Below are 21,019 nucleotides of genomic sequence, written 5' to 3' on the forward strand. Positions count from 1 at the left end.
TAGGCATTCAAGCAAAAGAATATTGATTTCAAGGTGATGCCTTTCCACTCTCTCCTCAAATCAGCTAATTTACATGTAATTTCTTGTTTCAGTGTCACAAGCTTGAACACTTTCTGCATTTTCAATATTCAATATGATTCACAATACACAAATCTATGAAATGTAGGGGTAGCAAATTTCCAGATATTGGGCTGCTCACCTCATGCAAATTACAGCTACTTTTAAAACTCTTTCCACATTGGCAGGACAAGAGCTGGAAGCTAAGAATCTTAAATATCACTCATGTGGGCATCTCTAAACTTTGACAATGCCAAAGACTTCTGCCAAAATTCAGGAATAATGCAGACCCAAGTTCCACACTCAGACTATGCATTGCTACATATAGGAAAATGCTATTTTTGCCCTTGTTTCCAAGTAGGCGAATACTTGGCCTCAGATTTGTGGTAAAAGGGTATTGGCCCACTTCTAAAACTACTAGCCAGAGGTTTCATAAACTACAATCTAAATTATTTGAATTTCTTTAGATTAGCAATTATCTGAAATCTCTTATCTCTACTGATGTGCTCCGAAACACAACATATTTTGAAGAAAAAAAAACAAAAAAAAAACACCCCTTCGTAAGGGTATGATTTGATCTCTCTATGGTGTCCTACTGAATTCAACACTGGGAATATAAAATCGGCATTATAGAAAATGAGAAAGATTTGGGGGACTTATTTTAGTGATAAAGGTAAAATGACTTTCGTTTGGTCCCCATGGATCTTTACGGAAAGGAAGGATCAGAGATTTGTTTTTAGTTCCATCAAATTTTGCAGTGGGCTTGGGAGGTGTAGAGATGAAAAATATATAGTAATCCAGTAGAAATCTTCCAACTAATCTCAAAATGTAAAGGCGTAGAATGTCAAAAAAGCAGTGCATCAATTCCCTTAAACCTCGCCCATCACCCTTAGTAACACCCCTATTTAGTTTTCCTCATATCAGTAATGCAAAAATATACTTTGAATTGCTAATAGTTATGTTACAAAATTATGGATTTTGCACACTATATCCTTCGATTGCCTTCAGTTATATCCACGTTTTACCAAAATAATTTTTTTTTTTTAACCCTTAACCCCAATCTGCAGAATAGGCATATCCCTTTCATGCATATTGGACCATTATGTTTCATTGCCTCTTTAAAAATATCCCACAGTATGGTTTAAGGTCATGAACATGGTTATGTAAATAAAACACTACATTAAAAACCATACATTTATTTACTATTTTCCAAATAAAAAATAATCTCTAGGTCTCACACAGATACCATAAAACTATTCACCTTTATACATGAGGCAGCAGAGAAACACTATGTACGGGAGAACTGTGCACGCAAAGGCATCTCTGCACACCTGTGAATGTACACACTTCTCCTACTTGTCCTGGACACATTTTTACATGTGCAGAGCAAAGGCACATGATGCATGCATATATCTATATCTCCCTCACACAATCATTCACAAATCCAGCACTATTATTGCACAATCATTTGTTTTCTACAAATTGTAGAAGCAGTGCTCCTTTAGTAGTATTTGTTCCCTAAACGTGTGTTCACTAACTGGCATTTTGATGGGAGAAACATCCCAATGGCCCCAACAGACCAAAACTGAAATGTCTGGAATCTGGTCTATTTTACTTTGCTTATATTATATGTATCTATAGACAATGACAAAATACCAAGCTCGAAATTTCTGATACACTCAGAGCAAAATGTTCCAATGCAGCAATGAGAATTGTACCCAAATAAGGGGGAGGGAAAAGAATGCATTTCAAGTAATGGCCATGAAACTGGAGTACCATGATAGTTTGTACAGATATTAAGTGCTGGTGTGTCAGGGTCTAAAGATTATAATATTTGTGTGTGCGCACTGAAAACTCTATTATTCACATGAACAGAATCTGCAGCAAGGAAGCTAGCTTTAGTTTCATTCATGGAGTTATATTTAACGTAATGCCATATCTGTGCCTAAAACACAGACATACATGCGGGATGTCTACATAGAAATAGTCTGCTATTGTTATATTAGCTCAGTGCTTGAAATAAAACAGACTTATCTGTTTTAACATAAAATTATCAGTACATCTATAGCTTAAGACCCATCACCATGTATATAAAACAAATAAAATAAACTACATATGACAAAAATATACAGAAAGCTCAAAATTCTTTGGTTAGTAATAAAAAAAAATTATAAAAATATGGCAATGAGTAAGGGAAACTGCATGAGAATGTGTGAAAATGAGAAAAAAACAATAAATAGATGACAGTAAAAATAATAATATAGAATTAATGCAAACAGAAAGCAGAGGTTATTAGGAGTGTAAAAAAAAACCAAAAAAACAAAACACAACTACTGTCTGTGTCTCATTGTAGTTTGTTTCAGTCCAATTATTAAGGACATAGGGATCATTCTGGTTTAGGCAAGAAAGGCTGGTTCTCTTCAGGCTGTGGTCCAGGATCACTCAAACAACGTTGTAAGCGCTTGGTGTTAGGGCTGTCTGTGGGATCAAAAACATCATCTGCTCCTGGTGAAGGGGGCTCCCTCACTGCCATGGTGATTCCACCTTCATCATCACCTTCCTCTTGGATTTCATTAACAAGATCCACAGACTCCGGTGAAGCCAAGTCAATGGTGATTACAGGGAGATTCTGAGATTCTGGCTTTGGTTCATGGGCAATAGGGTCTAAGGAGAACAAGATGCAAGAAAACCAATAAGAAAAAAAACTAAGGGAAGATAGATAAAGGAAATTAAAGGTGGGTACAAACAGACTATATAGATTTCTCAGAGTGGCCAGGAAGAATAAACTGAAGAGTTCATCCTTACACACAAGGTCTGTTAATCATTGTCAATTATTACACATGACAAAGTACTAATTCAACATATATTAAAAAAAAAAAAAAAAAAAGTTCTCTCCCATCATAGCATTTGTATGGCAAATAAGAGTTTTGGCAAAGACTGAGGCGTAACTTACACTAAAAGTCCAGTGAGTTTTTCTTTTATTGTAGCAGAGTTGGACCATAAAAAGGTACTCCTGCCCACTTGTTTTTACAACCACCTTTATTGGTAACAATTTCCTATAAATTGTATAATCATGTCTTCACATTTATTGGGCCTATAGCAGTGAAATATTTTTAAAATAAAAGATAAAATAAAGTGAAAATATATATATATCATCCATTTATTACTGTGTTTAAATTATCTTGAGTTTCACTTGTTCACTTGGGAAGATAATTCAAAGCAGTGGTTTACCAGGCAATACATTTTGGTCCCACCAAAGGGTCTGAACAAATTTTAATGAAGCACTTATTTGCTCTCTGCCTTCCACTTTTTCTTATCTCTACTTTAAAAATATTTTGCCGCTATAGGACCAATAATGTTTTGATGTTTTGTAACTTAACCGAGTGAGTATACCCGCAGGTCAGATTTAAATAACAAGGTTTGCTTTGTATGACAATTGAGGAAAGTCCTTACCTAATGGGCCCTATCCTCTCTCTTTAAAAGACTATGAAGATAAAGGGATGGACACCTATTACGAATCTCATAGCTTCTCACCTGAACCCACACGAGCTCTGGAAAGGGTAGGGGAGTCCAACTTGTGTGCAGGAACAGTCAAATAATTAGTCACCTGAAACAAACATGGCACAAGTAAAAACACTTGTTTGAGCCTGTTCCGTCATTGAATTGTGGCCATTTTAAATACTAATACTATTTTCATATTCACCTACAACTAAATTTTGTTGTTTTCAAAAGCTACCCATTAAACACATTGTTGTAAGAGGAAATAGGGGGTGTCCGTGTTATACATTTTCACTCCATTCAATCTTTAATAGCTTGCGCAAAAGCTTAAATTCCTTCTTCATTTAGCCCTTACCCTGTGATCCATGAGATTAACTTTTTGCCTTCTTAGTAACATCTGGTTCCAGGCCTCTTCATATGGGTCAGCCACCAATGTGTGCCGGTTGTATGAGCGGAGCTGGATAGATTTAAGAAAACATTAAAAATTATGGAGGCTCAGAAAAGTGGAGAAAACTCAAAAAAGGAAAGAACAAAACACAAGCCACAAACACATACTTGGCGGAAAAGAGGTATAATTTACAAGGGTAAAAGGAATGAAACCTGTAAAGAATTGATATCAAAGAACAGAAGATCACAGATATCTACGAAATCAGCTCACCCTTTGGCGTGTCTTTTGCAAGTTAGTGCGTAGAATCTTACGGATCTCTTCCTCTTTCCCCTTAGACAGGTTTGGAATAATTCTGTCTAATGGCTTGGGTTTAGGTTGAATATTCCTACAGAGAGAGGGTAGTAAAATATCTTATCATCCACATAGTTTTCCACAAAAAATATTAATCTTGAAATCAAATCTTCTGCATTTCCAAAATCCTCACATTACCTCCCAATGAACTTTGGTAACATCAGAAATGTATTGTCAAACGAACTCGAAAACACAGGCATTTCAAATCCAAATAAAATTTAGAGTGAAACATTATAAAACAATGAACCTGCACATTAATAGCTGTTCCTCATATTTATTAATATTTGCTGTTATCGGATAGAGCACCTGGCAGCCTCTTTGATAGGCTGCATCCTCATGAATATTATGCCTACAATGTATTTGGAACCACCAGTGATGTCACTGAAGCACCATAAATTGGTACACTGTACTTAAGAATGTAGGCAATAAGTGCATTTAAAATGAGACACCCTTAATAAATGCAACATATTTGTTAAAATCACACACTTACTGCATGGACACTGTAGATACAGTGGATGGGATCTTTCCAATGCCCCCACTCTCTACGAGTTCAATTGCCTGTTTCATCTCCATTTTATGATAAAAAGCAATGAGTTGAGGCTCCGTGGACCGCTCCCCCGCAATAAGGCACTTCTTCACATAAGTTTTATTGAAACGGTTCAACCTGTGTTGAGAGAGATTATCCTTATAACTTTAATGGAATCACTCACAAATCTATTTCTTTCAGAATCACTTCAAAAGGCAACACCAGCAGCCATTAATACTTCAACATTTACCATAAAAAAATGTGTTCAAGTGTGTTTATTCTTGGGGGAGGGGGATTAAGGTTTATTTTCTTAATACTTTCTATCAAAGTATTAAAAATGTTTGCTGTATGTATTTTTTTTTTTTTGCTATAAGTCTGTCCACCACAACTGCTGGGAGACTATTCCACAGCTCAATCATGCTTTTTGAGACGTTCTTCCATTTTACATTGAACTCCATCCAATTTCAGAGTGTGTCCCCTTGCTCTAGAAAGCGTCTAACTTTTAAATACCCCCCAACTTCCTGAACTCTATTAATACATGCGATAAAATTTAACATGTGTCATATTACCACTGTCCCTTCTCACCTCAAAGATATGTTCCACTCTTCTCTTCAGATAAACTAGGTTATGCAGCCTATGCACCAATATAGTAGACATCTTCTATGTCCAACAACCTTCATATCATCTGAAATTAACTCCACTGTTTCTTCTTTTGTTGACATTACAGCAGTATACATTCTGATTTTAGATTTGTGTACCACAAGTATTATTCTATATTTTCATATATTTTATGTATTTATGAATTATTGTATGATCATGAAGCAGAGGAGAGAAAGAAAAAAAATACACTCTGAATGCACCATTCTCTAGTCACCTGTTATTACACCTGCTATTAGTGATTTTTTTTTGATTTTTTTTTAAACCAAAGTTTAGTTCACGACACTGCAAACTCTCCTAGTCATTCTTTTGATACTGTTGGATGTACACGATCTGGACCTATTAACATATTTAAATTTTAATTTTGAGTGTGTACTAAATAATTGTGTCTACAGTACAGTAAAGGACATCTTTCCCCTCTACTGTAGGTGATCCTTTTGAATTTTCAATACTACAAAACAAAAATATTTATGTAGTATTCCATGTATTTGCCACCAACATATCTACCTTGTTCAGTTCTTAGCCTTATTATGCCACCTTTGTTTTTATCCCTTTCTTCAATGTATCTACAGAGTGACTGACCACCCTTTTTAATGAATTTGCAATGTATTCTTCTACTTGCACTTTAGCACTTTTTATTGCGCATTTAGTCTAGCTTTATGTGCTTATTCTGACTGGGACTGTCAATCTCTCTTAAATTCAGTTTATTAGCACTCATAATAACTGGCAGTTACTTCGAGAACCGCTGGGTCAAACAATATAAATTTATATGTTCACTAACAGCCAAAAACCAGTAGGTATAGGTGGATTATAAAACAAATAAAATTATATTATATTCTTGATTAAATATGATTTCCTAAATTCTTTTGTCAAATATATATAGTGTATTTGAGAATTTCCAAATTCCAGTCAAGATTGATCATTTTGAAATCTCATTATAGTAAAATAAAAATGACATTTCGTTTTTTGCTGCGTGTGTGCTACTAAATAGGAGTATATTCTTTTTTAATCAAACATTTTTACAATGCTCAGAAAATATAAATATAAAGTAATGGTAAAAATAAAGTAATTTTATTTGATGATTCATAGTACAGGTTTCCTGGCATTGCGAGATCATCTGAAATTGCAAGTTCAAACATCTGGGGAAAATAAATGCAAACATCACTGTCAATCATGATGTGTACAGTCTAGAGCAGGGGTCAGGGAACTTTTTTACCTTTTACCCCAAAATATATTTAGATACGCTGACGTTACCCCCTTGAATTGAAAGGAAGGAAATCATATTTTATTAATTATTGAAATTCAAAATTTTATTGAATCTATTTAAAATTTCTTTGAAAGCTTCAACTTCAAAACTTCAGGTTTTGGAGAAATGATGTTGCTTCATTTTTTATATGAGCGCATCAATTTTGGGGCATTTTGATGTCAGAGCAATTTGGATACAGTCTTCAGCGTCCAATCGATTTCACTGCTTTGTTTTTATGTATGTTAAAGTGGAAAATCCTTGTTGGCAAAGGTAGGTTGTTGCAAAAGGCAGCAACTTTTTGACTGCCTCCTCATGTGCTATTTTGAATGTCTTTGCAGCTGTTGACATCCAAATATGACAGATCTGCTTTGTTTTCAAATGCAATACGTGCTTCATTATTGCATCGAAGCTCAAGAAGTGCCTCTGCCAACCCTTGAGGCTCTTCTGGTACAACAGCAATTTCACATTTAAAGGGGTCTATAATCCAACTGACAGCATGTGAATAGGCAGCATTACCCCCAGGAATTTCATTTTTACCCCATTTGGGGTAATTTACCCCTGTTCCCTGACCACTGGTCTAGAGCCTGCTCTATTAGGAGATAACCACACACACCAATAGAAACACACACATAGGTCATACTGGAAATGCATGCAAGCCTGAAACATCAGGAGGGTCATGTAACTTACTTGTCCTTCCAGTGATGATGGCCATAGTGACCACAAATGTCTTCAATCCCAGTCAGAAGATGGTCTAGAAACTAAAAAAAGAAAAAGCTGCTTTGTATTCGACTAAAGAAAAAAAAAATCTTTATTGAAGCATTTACAATAAAAGCTTGGAAATGTGTTTTCTTTTTCCCACAAACTAGATGGTTTAAACTTGGATTTGTGATGCATTTTTCCTCCAGACAGAATGGAAGCATATAAGCTTCCAAACTCTCCCCTCTGCACTTTGGCACCACCCTTCCTACATAACCCCACAAGACCGGCTTCCTCCTCCATTATCTGCCCTTTCATGTATCCTCTTCGGTAGGCCCCTTTCACTTTCTAACTTCATTGGCTCCTCTTTCCCATCTGCCTCACCCCAATACCCCACACCCCTCACTCTTCAAGCAGGAAAAAAGCACTCTGTGTTTAGTAGTATCCATCAATCTGTCCAAGTGCAATTATGTAGCAAAAAGATTACAGACCATCTATTCAAAAGAAAAAAACAACAAAAAAACACCATTTTATAAGGCACTGGAAAGACCATATAGATTATCTCTGTTTAGAGTTAAACAATTTAGATATAGTGCCATGAGGAAAGTTACTCTATGAGAAAGTAGATGAATAGCCTAGCATGCTACAGTGATTGAAGCAGACAATCTCCCCACACAGCAGCCGCGTGCAGGGAAGGGGGCAAATATACTGTACATTATCTATGTCCTTCTAATGTACAAATGTGAGATAAAAGGTGCTATTCTGCTGACTAAGCAAAGTAGTATATATATTAATTATGGAATTAAAAGTCTCTGAAAGTTTATTCATGTGTAGAACATTTTGTCACTTCACTATTCTTTAAAAAACGTTTTATGCAGAAACATAATTTATGTAGCACATCCCTTTTGAAATAGGCAACACAAATACAACCATTACCAATATTCTCACAAAGACATTTTAATCTCAGTGGGAAGCAGATTTAGAATTGTTTTTACTCTAGGAATTGAGAACGTAAATGCCCTAAATTAGTCATTGTGCACCCCACAATCTCTACTGCTCTATGTACTATCCCCTGCTCTACTAATTTTACTGGGAGCTATGTGGTTGGCAGCAAACAAAAGTAAAGTAAATAAGACCATTCTATGTTGCAACATGAACATTGCGGTCCTAAGAGGAAAAAAAAGATATAAAATTGCTTACTATAAACCCGTGAGAACTGCCAGGGGCATGACACAAGAAGAAGCCTGTTAATTATGTCATGCCCAAAAGCCCCTCTTACCATTCACAGATATATTTATCAGCGTGAAAATATCACATGTTCAAGCGACCTGCTATTAAACTAAATCTTTAAGAGTCTTGCCAGCCAAATTCAGGCTGTCCACTGGAGGAATGCAATGCTAAAATAAAACCCTGCAGCTAGACTGACAAAACAGTGTGCACTGATCAATGCATCACAAGACTTCTTCACCACATACTTCATGGCATGAAAGTGGAAGTAATCAATGTAACCAGAGAAAAACTGCACGTACGTGTCACGATTTAGCCCCATGACTTGGTGTGCTTAACACTTATTCATGCATCTACTAAAATACCAGGACATTTTGATTTTTGTGGGACTTTTATCTCTGTTCGCTAGATAACTGGCATAGCTGGACGTGCTAATGTGCAGTTTCCCAGCAATACTATAGACTGGCTACTATCCCACCAAAGTTCATTTTAGACACTACCGATATGTTCTGATAATAAAGGGCATTGCCAGCATCTACTTCTCTACAGTTTGGGTCCCCAACGCTTCTTGTATTGAAGCCAATGGGAGGTTCACATACAGCTGTATGTAAAGAATTTGCAAGGGTGTCGAGACATGCACTAAAGGGATGGCGGCATCAAACAGCCATCCAATCAGTGCCACCTTCTCTTTCTACCCACTCTGAGGTTTCCATGTAAAGGGTGTACAGTGGTGGTTCTAGTGTCTTTAATGCAGATAACATGAGGAACTGGTTCGATATGTTCTAATAAGGAGGGAATATGGAAAAAAGTCTGGGTAGACTTCTGCTTCAAAGAAGCTTGCTAAGCATGCACTTCATCAGTGGGCCCATCATCATTTATTTATATAGCGCCACTGATTCCGCAGCGCTGTACAGAGAACTCATTCCCATCAGTCCCTGCCCCATTGAAGGGAGGGAGGGAGGGGGAGAGAGAATTTTGATAGCAGCCAATTAACCTACTAGTATGTTTTTGGAGTGTGGGAAGAAAACCCACACAAATACGCGGACACATAAGGCCATGGTTGGGAATTGAACTTATGACCTTAGTGCTGTGAGGCAGAAGTGCGAACCACTTAGCCACCGTGCTGCCTATGATCTCATACCAATGTTCTGATACAATATACACTATGCATAGTAAATATATTCGTAAGAATCAATCACGCAAACAGTGTTACAAGTCCTTACAATGCAAGCAAATAGCTTTATGGAATCATGTACGGTTCACATCATTTAAGCCTTTTCAAATTATGACTGGGCTATAACTTATTACTATTCACACACCAATAAAATGAATCAGGTATATGTTTTCTAACCTGTTGGGTTAAAGGAGGAGACACTGTTGTAGTATTCTACACTCCGACACAACTGATGACACAGAAATGTTCTTTGAAAAATTGTTCTGACTAGTGGATGGGGAGAGGATTACATAAGGACAGTATTCCCCAACGTACATATATTGACCACTATGTCCTGCTTCATATGCTGTCTACATGGACAGCAATGTAATATGCAGCATGGAACTAACAGACCCCCATTTTCTCACAGTCACTTCCAACAGATCCCTTGCATTTAGAATTTACAATGGAACAAATTGTTCCACTAATGAGTCAACATAACAGACATTTTTATGTTTAATCAATAGGGCCTATTACCTGTTTAATTTCACTGGCTATATAACCATAACACAATGTATCTTAACAGCTCTGAGCAGCTGTCTTATTGTGCAGAGTAGGATTACAATATATCATAACAGTAGATTAGACAATAAGTTCCCATGAGCAAGCCCCCCCCCCAGCTCATGTATTCTTGCCTGTGCAGGTTTGTATCTTGCCCGTTACATGTTCTGTATGACGCTTGTTGCTATGTACCTTACATTATTTACAATTTTCCTCTTAATTTCTTGCTGTCCTCATATTTATACTTTTGTTTTGTATTTTGCCTGGTACGCTATGGCTTTGTACTATGCTCTATTTCTCCACTTTACTGTGCTGCAGAATGTTGTGGCGCCATAGAATTGTTGGTGGTAATCCTTTGGTCGGTAAATGTTTGTTTTACATAATTTTTAGCATTATATTATATATGAATTCTACACTTGATTAATTTCAGGTTTATTACTATAGACTTGGCTATTGCAAGTGATATTTGCATAACCTTAACACAGAATATATGTTTATATGGATGCTGAGGCTTTACATATGGCACATAGGTACACAAGAGGTCATATCTACGTCTTTCTAGCAGCCAACATAGATTGCATTTTCCAAACGGTTACTACACATCACTTCTCTACTCTATGAAATGTGATGCATTTTGTTTTATTTACCTGTGTGTGTATCTCTTCATTTATTGAACGTTTACTCTCCTGCTTCTTCTTCACAGCTAAAAGTTCCACCAGAGGTTGAATGGTCATTCCCTATGTATGAAAATGCAGAAACAGAAAAAATAAAAAAATAAAAAGATCAAATGTTGCTGCAATATCTATGCACTACATACATATTTATTAGAAAATACTTTAGTACATAATATTTGTCACTGAACAAGGATTTTTGACTGGAGGCATATACATACCTAATTTATAGACCTCAAACAGTTTCTACCCACAATGACGTCTTACATTATCTCATACATTGCCTCTAATATGTATAAGGTTCCACCAAAATGACTCCCTTACTTACCTGCACAAAGACTGTGAAGAATATGACTGTTATTATTGCAGTGAGGAACATTTGCCTGTTTTCACTTGTCAATAAATATCCCAGGGAGAAGGCAATGGCACCACGCAAACCACCATATGCAATTATAAATTGATCTTTGGGCGTTAGCTTCACTATACGGAACTTGTTGATAATCCAAGTCAGGGACAGCACACCTGAGGAAAGAAAGTAAAATAATGTCCTATCATATCTATGACAGTATAATATAAATAGTAGATGATCATGATGATAGTGCTATACTTTTTCCAATGTATTATTACAGCCACACTGCTATAAAGATTACCTGGTAATCAAAACAGCATTGTCAAATAAAAGATAAATTACTACTTAGCAGCCTTGAATCTGTTTTCCTTTTAGATAATTATAAGAAAAACCCGCCAAGAGAAATATCAGGCTCGGTGCAGCAACTTCTTGGGGCCCCTTCTTTCATAGCCGCTGAAGGGGGTGGGGCTACACCAGGAGAACTCCCCCCATCATTAAACAGGCAGGTCCAGGTTCCTGTACTTTGAACGTACTACACTAAATTCCCCTTTGGCACCCCTGCCTACCACTTTTGCTGGGAAACTGTTACAAGTTTTTAAAATCTTTTCTTAAGAGCCCTTCTTAATAATGTGCCATCTCAATTGCAGACTCTGCCGTAATGCTTCAAAGATGCTGTGAACGGCAAAATTTTTCTAACTTTCACCTGCTTGGGATTCTTCAGAAATAAAAAACTTTCCTTTTTTTAAATTTACCCAATCAAATTTTATATTGTTTTCACGACAGATTTCATTATATATGTAAAAATAGATAAAATTATTTAACGCTAGAGGAAAGGACAACAACTGCAGGATAATAACCGCTAGGGTCTCACAATAAGGCAAAATATACAAGTACACTGGTTCCCACACAAATCCAGTGTCACCTATACACAGTAAGGACAATTAATTTGTGGGCTGAATAAATATTTGAGAGACTGAAGCCATATCAATTCATCAGAACCAATACATCATGAACATAAAGTATGGCAGTACCACAGTGCTGTCCCTGGTTCCTAGCAAATATATATTCTACACATTATGTTAATATTGAATATCCTGGCATAGTTATGATTGTAATGGGGCAGAACACACATCACGTATGTTCTACTGAATAAATTATTTCAATATACCCAGCACACGTGCTATCAGACAGAAGATCAGTGTACTGATGACATAGGTCCAGTTCCAGGAGTGCGGTCCAGCCACGGTGGAAACGCCAAGAAAGATGAAAATTAAGGTTTCACTGACACTGCTCCACATCTTTAAGAAATACTTGATGGTGGTGTGCGACTTGTGGGATATATTAGCTTCAACATAAGGTCGCATTACAACCCCTGAGGCAATAAGACTGCAATGAAATATAAAAAAATAGAAACATTTTAGTTAAATGCTCTCAAAGTGAGAATATGAAGTATGGTCACTCAAATGTGCAATGATGGGGGGGGAGGGATTGAACAGAGGTTTTAAGATGGAGGGGTGAGGAGAATGTCAAAACAAGGGAAAACTCACGCCATAATTCCAGAGAGATGGAAGAGCTCTGCAGACATATATGCCATGTAACTATACAGAAAGACAAACAATGGCTCGATAACACGAATGTGGGAGGTGAAGCGGGAAGTGAAGGCTGCGATTATGCCATACACAACTCCTACAAACACCCCTCCAAGAGCAACAATGAAGAAACTCAGGAACCCCAGAGAGATATCACGGAATGTGACTTGATCCATGGCAGAAAACTCTTCAAACAAGTGGTACAGGACCTAGGGAAGAGAGATGTACATAAACTGTAGTCAAAATGCTGGAGTATAAAAACAAAAGACATCAGTATTTTCAAAGTGCAAGGAAAAAAAGTCTATAAAAGTAGAAGGACAGTGGCTCAAGGGAACCGGGTAAGAAAAACCCCCCCAAAAAACCCACAAGTCAGAAAAAACAAAACCAGACTGACATAATACCTAAAAAAAAAAAAAAGAAAGGAATAAAAATGATATAAAAGCCTACATGCTAGTCCTACAACCAAAACAATGTTTACTGACAATGTGTCAAATGATTACGTCTTTTTTACCTTTAATTTGACTTCTGACAATTGAATTCCTGGGGGCGAGTGAGAGAGGGAGGGGAGGGGAGGGGGGGGGGGGGAGGGATGATTTGGGAGCAAGACACTAGTAATACACTATACACTGGCTGTTAAATTGGTTAAGAGTTCGTTAAGTGTGTGGGGGAGAAGATAGAGAAATGCAGGAGTCACTCACTGGTGGTCAAGACCATGATGTAACTTTGAGAATAGGTTAGCATCACTTTATTTTAGAGGAAGTAGGGAAGCCCTTGGGCAGAGCCACATTTATTGATAGTTGTGTTAGGCTAGGTACACACTACAGAATTTCCGACCAATGAGTTATCTACAACAATTGTACCTACGACTGAAGTTCCGATCAGTTGGTCGATTCATGCATATACACGACACACATTTTAAAACGCTTTTTGCATGACTAACCATCCAGCCAGCGATTTTTGTCAGTCATAACTTCATATCAAAAAGACTGACTCCGTACGCACTAACATGATATTTGGCCTCCCTGCAACAATATGCCAGATAAATTTAAGGGCTGAACACCACCGGCAAAAACTCCCACAAATTAAGATTCCAGAAAAGGAAATAAGTCATCGCTATTCATTCTATAGCGCGACTGTGTATAATATATATTTGTTCGCAACTGCACATTTACTACGGTTTTTTTAAATATAATGGGCACAATGAAACAGCGGGAAGCTTGTGGTCTTTTGTTAGTCGTTAATGGGACCTGTTGGACCAAAGAATGGTGCCAGATGAGAGACACTTTCACATATGATCCTACTACAGCAGATAAGGGGCATCAACCCATCAAGATGTCAATAATTTTCTGAGGATGTCATCCACCCTTATTGTTTCTCCACTAAAAGCACAATATTACCATTTAATTGAGGTTTTGACACTGCATCATGCGGGAGAAGCAAAGACATCATAAATTTAAATATACACGCCCTGAAAGAAGTCACTGTTGGAGGATCTATCGGCAGTTGGACGAGTAATCGGTCGTGATTTTACATACACTGTAGATTTGGAAGGATGCTGGAAAGAGATTCATAGTTCTGCTGAACAATCAAATGAAACGACGATCGGTACTTTGGAACAACGGTCGTTCATCGTTTAAGTATACACACTAATGCAATATTGGACTGAACAGTTTTATCGCTCGACTGACCCAATTATCTGCTGAAAAACCTGTATTGTATACCCACCCTTATATAGGAACCAGAAAAATCAGATGTGGATATTTGTTAGAGTTATATATAGGAAGGATGAATGCACAGAATTGTTTCCTTCTGATTATAGTCAGAAACGGTATATAGAGCTTCTACTACATGTGAATAGGGCTACAGAAGAAAACATCTGCAAAGTTTGTATACAGTATTAATGTTGTCATCCATATAGGAGGATGCAGTGCAAAATAGATTATTATGGTTCACTGCATAGGAAAACAAGTCATGCACATTTTCACAAATGTAAAATTCAGCCCAAGTAGTTCTAAAGGAAAGCCAAACACTTACCACAGTGACTGCATCATTAAGCAAGGACTCTCCAAACACCAAGATATGGAGTAACTCATTAATGTGGATTTCTTCAAAAACAGCCAATACAGCAACTGGGTCCACAGCTGAAATGATACTGCCAAACAGCAAATTGTCCAGGAGGCTTACTTTCTTTAGATCTGTGCCACCAATCTGGCACACCGCGTACAGCAGTGAGCCTATGAAGAAAGCATTCCAGAGTGTTCCCACCACTGCAAATATTAGAATGGTTCCCACGTTTTCAGAGAAAGAACGCAGTGGCAGGAAATATCCAGCATCCAGGATAATAGGGGGCAATAGGTACAGAAAAAAAACAGTAGAACTCAAAACTGGAGGAGTTTCACCTACTGCCTTGATAAGACCGCCTACCAGAAGGCCCACAACAATGAGCAGGCAGCTCTCTGGAACTACATTGGACACAGTAGGGATCACATGGAAACCTGCAGAAGAAAAGGGGGGAAAGGTTATCTCCATTGGATAATGTATCAATCTGTGTATTATGTTATATTTTGAACTACAGAAAATATTAAACATAAAAATACATTTTATTTAGGTTCATGGTACCATAAATATCTGATAATACACATGGGTATTCTACAAAGTGTAATCTCTACATAGCTTCAATAATGTGAATGAGCGATATAAAGTATTAGATTGTTAAAGAGCCTACCTCATTTTGGTAAGTTACAACAACATTATGCCATAAATAACAAACCACACATACATTTCGAGGGAGCTTTGGTTACAGTGTAATAACAAAGCATCCATGTATCAAAGATGTTTCGTGAATAAATACATGACCTTTTGGTACTTGACTGTGATCTGAATGTGCAAAGATTTTCATGATAGTTTTACGGCCCGATCCAATCACGTCTCTCCATCCTCCCCTTAGCAGCATACATTTTGTTTAATTTACAGAGACGTTTGCAAGAGACTACCTGAATATCTCTTACATCTTCCAATTTTTTCTTCTTTACCTCACTTTAAGGATATCTGCCAGAACATGAAGCAGCAATCACCCTTTTGTAGTGTTTTCCTGACCAGCCCTGAAGTCTTGAGGCTAAAGTTCGGTGTCTGGTAGGCTGGTTGGGAACCCAATTAGAGGAAACTAGCAAGAATGTGGGGGTGGGTGAGGCTTTTGGAACCAACAGCTACTTTTTGTCCACCAGGCACATAGGATTTTGGGAGCCTGCTAATTATACATCTCCAAATTAATGGAACCACCACCATAAGTCATCCTGATAATGTATTGGGCCACAATGAGCTGTCAGAACCCCTCCAATGCACCTTGGCAAAGAATTTAAACTTTTGAATGCTGGTTCCAACACTCTCCCAAGAGAAATTCCATCAGTTTTGGTAATGAAAGCAAAATTCCCTTTATCCAGAGTTATCTTCAAATTTCCAAACCAAGTTGAAATTTGTCACTTTTCCTGGTGAAACATCAGTAGAGTATTCTTTGTGACTATAATATTTGCCATGTATATCAATCACCATCACCTCTATAAGCCACTTAGACTTTTGCCCATTATTTTAACACAATCCTAAGCATCAAAGGATTTTAACTGAAGAACCACACCTTTGTATACTTTGCAGTCCTCATTTAATAAATTATTTCCTTTGTGTTTGTACACTTACATAAACGATCTTATGGGCTGAATTAAGAACATATTGTGAATTATTCCAAGTAGAACTCTAAAGCTTTCCCTTTTCATAGTGCATGGGATAAGAAAGACTTCTGCTGGTAAATGCCACCAACGAACTTGGCCAAGAACCTAAAATATAAGCCACAAAGCAGGCATTCCTGTAGCTGCTCCTGGACTCATTGTTCATTTTTAATTAGCAGCAGATTTGTGGTCTACAGTGTTATGTAATGTGTCACAATGATTTTCAAGTAGGACTTCAATTTGATACACAAGATGAAAGTAACAGTAAAACATTTGTTCATGCCTTCACAGCATGTGTGGGATTGTTCATAGGCAGATTCCGCTGCCATTCCTACTAGTAGTACTGTGTGTCATTGAAAACAATTTTTTAACACCCACAGGTAGTAAGTTCACATCTGTATGAAAAAAAGAATATAGAGGAATTTGAAATTTTTACTAAATCTCCCAACAGTGCAATGGAATTTCAGGTTGTGGAACCTTATGTCAACAAGGTTGCATTAAAGCATGCTCCGAAAGCTTGTGTCTACAGGTCTTTTCACAATCATCTTTTCCGACTGCATTACTATAATCATCATCAAGTTATTTGTAAGGTGCCTGTGAAATCTGCAGTGCCTGACAGTTTGTACAATATATTAAACATACAACAGAACAAGGAAATACGAGGTTGACTGAGAAAGTGCAGACATTAAACAGATTAATGAAGGCCCTTGGTCATCTCAATGAACTAGCTGGTGATAATCACAGCTCTACCAGCAAACTAATTGCACAATTCCTATATATTGCTGCCATTCGTTGGGGTTGCCTCTGAGCAAAGTTATTGCTAAGATTGTAAACATTTGAAGTAATAAATAAGAATAAGATGAGTTTACATAAACATTTCTACATGCGGTTGCTTGAAGAAGGCACATGTTCTTTTACAGATGCATGTTTAAAAATAGAAAATAAAAAGCACTTGTAAAAACACATCAAATGAATGAACCCTATAGGGTTTATATGTTTTTTTACAGTGTTAAATAAAAAAAGGCATTGTCAATGTCACGGTTTACTTAATTCAGGGAGAATCATCCGAATTTATAGGCATTATACCAAGACGACAATTTATAAATTATCAAAGTGTTTTTGGAAACACAATGTTATTTTATCTGTCCAGTGATTTACAAGTATGTGTCCACTGGACCTAACGTCAAACAAGAATGCACCTTCATTTTGTTGAACTACCTGTGCCTTTTTAAATAGATCTACATATATTGCCATTTGGATAATGCATGAAAAGGTACTTAAATCAAAAATGACAAAAACACAATCATAATCTTGGACAACAAATATAGCATGCCACATGTGTAGGCTCACGCTATGCTCTTAGTGAAGTACATCTTTCATCAAAATAACTTCTGAAAAGAGACATACTGTGCAGAAGTGTCTATCTCCAGCATGGAAAGGACTATACACCCACACACTACAGAAGATTTCTCCCGATGCAATATGTTTAACGATTTAACCAACGACTGAAAGTCACTATCAGCATGCTGATTCATGTGTGTACACAAGCGAATTACCTTCAGATCTGTGCTCTTCATCTGTCACAGCCATCTGCTGAAAATATCGTGACTCTAAACTCTTTGGAGATCTGCCTAAATGGCTAGACGTGAGGGCATACACACTTCAGAATTTGCCCGACATCGTTCCAGAGTTGAGACATTTTTAGCCCGGTTATAAAATCAAATATGAAATGCTTTGGTACGATAAAAGGTGAACATGGGAGCAAACACACTAATGCAATATAGGACCAAAGTCGTTTATCGTGTAAATTGTCATAATCGTGTGAAAACTCTGTAGTGTACCTAGTCTAACACACACTGTCAGAGCAAGATGCTGTCCTGGAGTCACCTTAACACCAACAGTTTTCAGACAACCGCTACTGAAATCTACCAGATAGAGCAGGGTTTAATACCAGTATGGTACAGCTTTTCCTAAATAAACTTCATCAGCTCACAGACCACTATTTGTCTTGTCACATAATTACGTTACTGTAAAAACAGCAGCAAGTGGAGTGTGCTGCAATATGATTTGTTAGGTCCTTTGCCACGTGTGCCAGCAAGTCACTTAGCCATGTGTACATGTGTAAAATGTGTACACTTTTTGTGTAACCACATAAAAATCATGGCGATAACAAGTTCTCTAGTATTTGCACACCTAATCTGTCTGCACCATAATTTCTATTACACTTTGTATATCTTATCCTGCACACACCCTATGAATGAACAAAGCAGTATAACCTCCAACATATAACATTTCAGCTCACTACATACCATAATATTGGCATTTGGATAATTTTAACCAAAAACATGAGACAATTGTCACCAATACTTTTTTAACTATTCAGCACAGATTGCTAGATTTGCACAAGATGAAAACATAAGTGGGATAAACAAAAAATTTAAATATGAAAAGCACCACTTTCCATTCTTTAATAGGATGAACAGCTGAAGTCAATTCAAATCACAGGCTTACATGAATGTTTGAGTCACTTTATGTCATTGTATTCTGCTCAGTCAGGACTATGTTTGAATGCATGTAGTTACAAGGCATAACATACCACTGTGTGTCAAACAATTATTTGATAACAGCCTAAAGTTGGGGTGCATGTGCAAGTGGAGAATGTTTTTTGGGAGGTTAATTTGGGTGTCATTAGATTCTGCACTAATCAGGTATATACTACGGTACATGTCACTGACAAATTAACAAAGTCTAAGCTATGATCTACAACTGGCTAAGGCAGAAGTCTACACATTTGTGGCATTACATGGCCCATAACAAAATTAAGTCAGTCACATTAAACCATGTGAACTATATGCGAAGGTTTACCGGGCTCAAATGTTGCCTCAGGTGTCATATGGGTGTGGGCAGTCTTGGTAGGCTTTTAATAAAAAAGGGTAAACCCTATTTAAAATGGAGAATGTCCAAAGTAATATATAAGAACCAGCAAATATCTTATTTTACATTAATATATGGCAGAGCCTGTGTATTATAGAGCAGAGTAATATACATGAAATAACTAAACAGAATATGTCCACCATGTTCTTTCACTTCTCTGCAGCAGGTTGCCATGTTAGGAGGGAGGCACTTCCCTAACACAGGGTGGTGCTGACATGCTCTGCAGAAATGCAGCGTGGATTGGTTTATTCATAAACAGGGACAGGGCAAGTGTTGCCGCTTAATGCAGTCTCAGCATTTTGACCTCATTAGAGCACTGTTCTATCATTGTGTGAGGAGATATGGCTGCCTGTAATGGAGTGGGGGAGAAGGGGGGGGGGGGGGGGAGAGGCGTTACTTAACCTGACATTCCCCTGTAACACATATGTGAAACGTATTTTACCTTTATGGTTAACATCCAAAAATGTCACTTTTGAAGTTCAGCAGACCCCGATTAGGCAACATTTATTTCAGTAAGTTTTAATAAATTGCACTGCTGGGTCCTTCCCTTTAAAGGATGCATGTAGTATTCGGACTTTTCCTGTACTGTTTGCTGTGTATTCTAATAGCCTTCTCTAGTTTAAATTGCTGTTGTCCAATACAAAACTCAGGTTATGATCTGTTAAATCATCATGACTGCACACCTATTCCCACAAATTGTTGAACGGACATTGTAGACAATTACATACAGTTATCTAATCTGGATTTTTCAGTGGGACTAGAAGAATGTCTATGTAAACCAGTTCCACCATTATTAGGAGAGTGCATTAGGGGTTTTCTTTTGTTATGACTAGTTAAGCATTATTTTCAAATCGTGAAGATTATGTCAGATATGCCATAGATAATATTCACCCAGATTACTTAACAATGGTCCTTGCGTGGAATAGTTTCTGGGTCTTTCATTAGGCTTGATAGAAAAGTGGTTATATCTATTTAACTGAAACTTGCTCAGGTATGTGTTTGTGAACAGGTCATAAACTCTACAAAGATACTAAAGTACGACTTTGAGGAATATTAAATCTTTACTACCACCTATATCAAATATTTTACCAATGTGTATCCCTACCCTAGCTGGAGCACTTTTTCCTGGGACTCATCGTTCCTCATACAGCCCCAGCCAAAAACCTGGGGAGGCGTGAGGTCCAATCACAAGCCAGAACCTGTAGGGGAAGGAGCACATTAGTAAAGTCCGTTAGGATTAGCTAAAGCATGGGTGCGAGAGGGCAAAAGAACTGTGTGCACACTGGTCAATAAATCAATGAAACATAATTAATAATAATTAATGAAACCTAATCACTCCCAAGGCTGAAACTGAAGTAACCAGAGATCTGTGTCAATGTAGGCTGCATTCATTGACA

The 21,019-nt window shown here is 37.3% G+C and overlaps 1 protein-coding gene across 1 annotated transcript in view; it reads right to left on the reverse strand.

Moving 5' to 3' along the window:
- Positions 1 to 1,237: 1,237 nt before the first annotated feature.
- SLC9A1 (solute carrier family 9 member A1) overlaps positions 1,238 to 21,019 on the reverse strand; it is a 31,132-nt gene continuing 11,350 nt past the window's right edge. The window contains exons 2-12 of the mRNA XM_075195794.1: positions 15,004 to 15,464; positions 12,928 to 13,178; positions 12,549 to 12,766; positions 11,360 to 11,553; positions 11,008 to 11,097; positions 7,411 to 7,481; positions 4,785 to 4,958; positions 4,214 to 4,328; positions 3,911 to 4,012; positions 3,592 to 3,664; positions 1,238 to 2,721 (exon numbers count right to left, since the gene is read on the reverse strand). Of these exons, the coding sequence (XP_075051895.1) occupies positions 2,444 to 2,721; positions 3,592 to 3,664; positions 3,911 to 4,012; positions 4,214 to 4,328; positions 4,785 to 4,958; positions 7,411 to 7,481; positions 11,008 to 11,097; positions 11,360 to 11,553; positions 12,549 to 12,766; positions 12,928 to 13,178; positions 15,004 to 15,464 (2,027 nt within the window). The 3' untranslated portion in view covers positions 1,238 to 2,443. The remainder of the gene's footprint in view (positions 2,722 to 3,591; positions 3,665 to 3,910; positions 4,013 to 4,213; positions 4,329 to 4,784; positions 4,959 to 7,410; positions 7,482 to 11,007; positions 11,098 to 11,359; positions 11,554 to 12,548; positions 12,767 to 12,927; positions 13,179 to 15,003; positions 15,465 to 21,019) is intronic.

Source organism: Mixophyes fleayi, chromosome 2, assembly GCF_038048845.1.
Source record: "Mixophyes fleayi isolate aMixFle1 chromosome 2, aMixFle1.hap1, whole genome shotgun sequence".
Taxonomy (NCBI): domain Eukaryota; kingdom Metazoa; phylum Chordata; class Amphibia; order Anura; family Limnodynastidae; genus Mixophyes; species Mixophyes fleayi.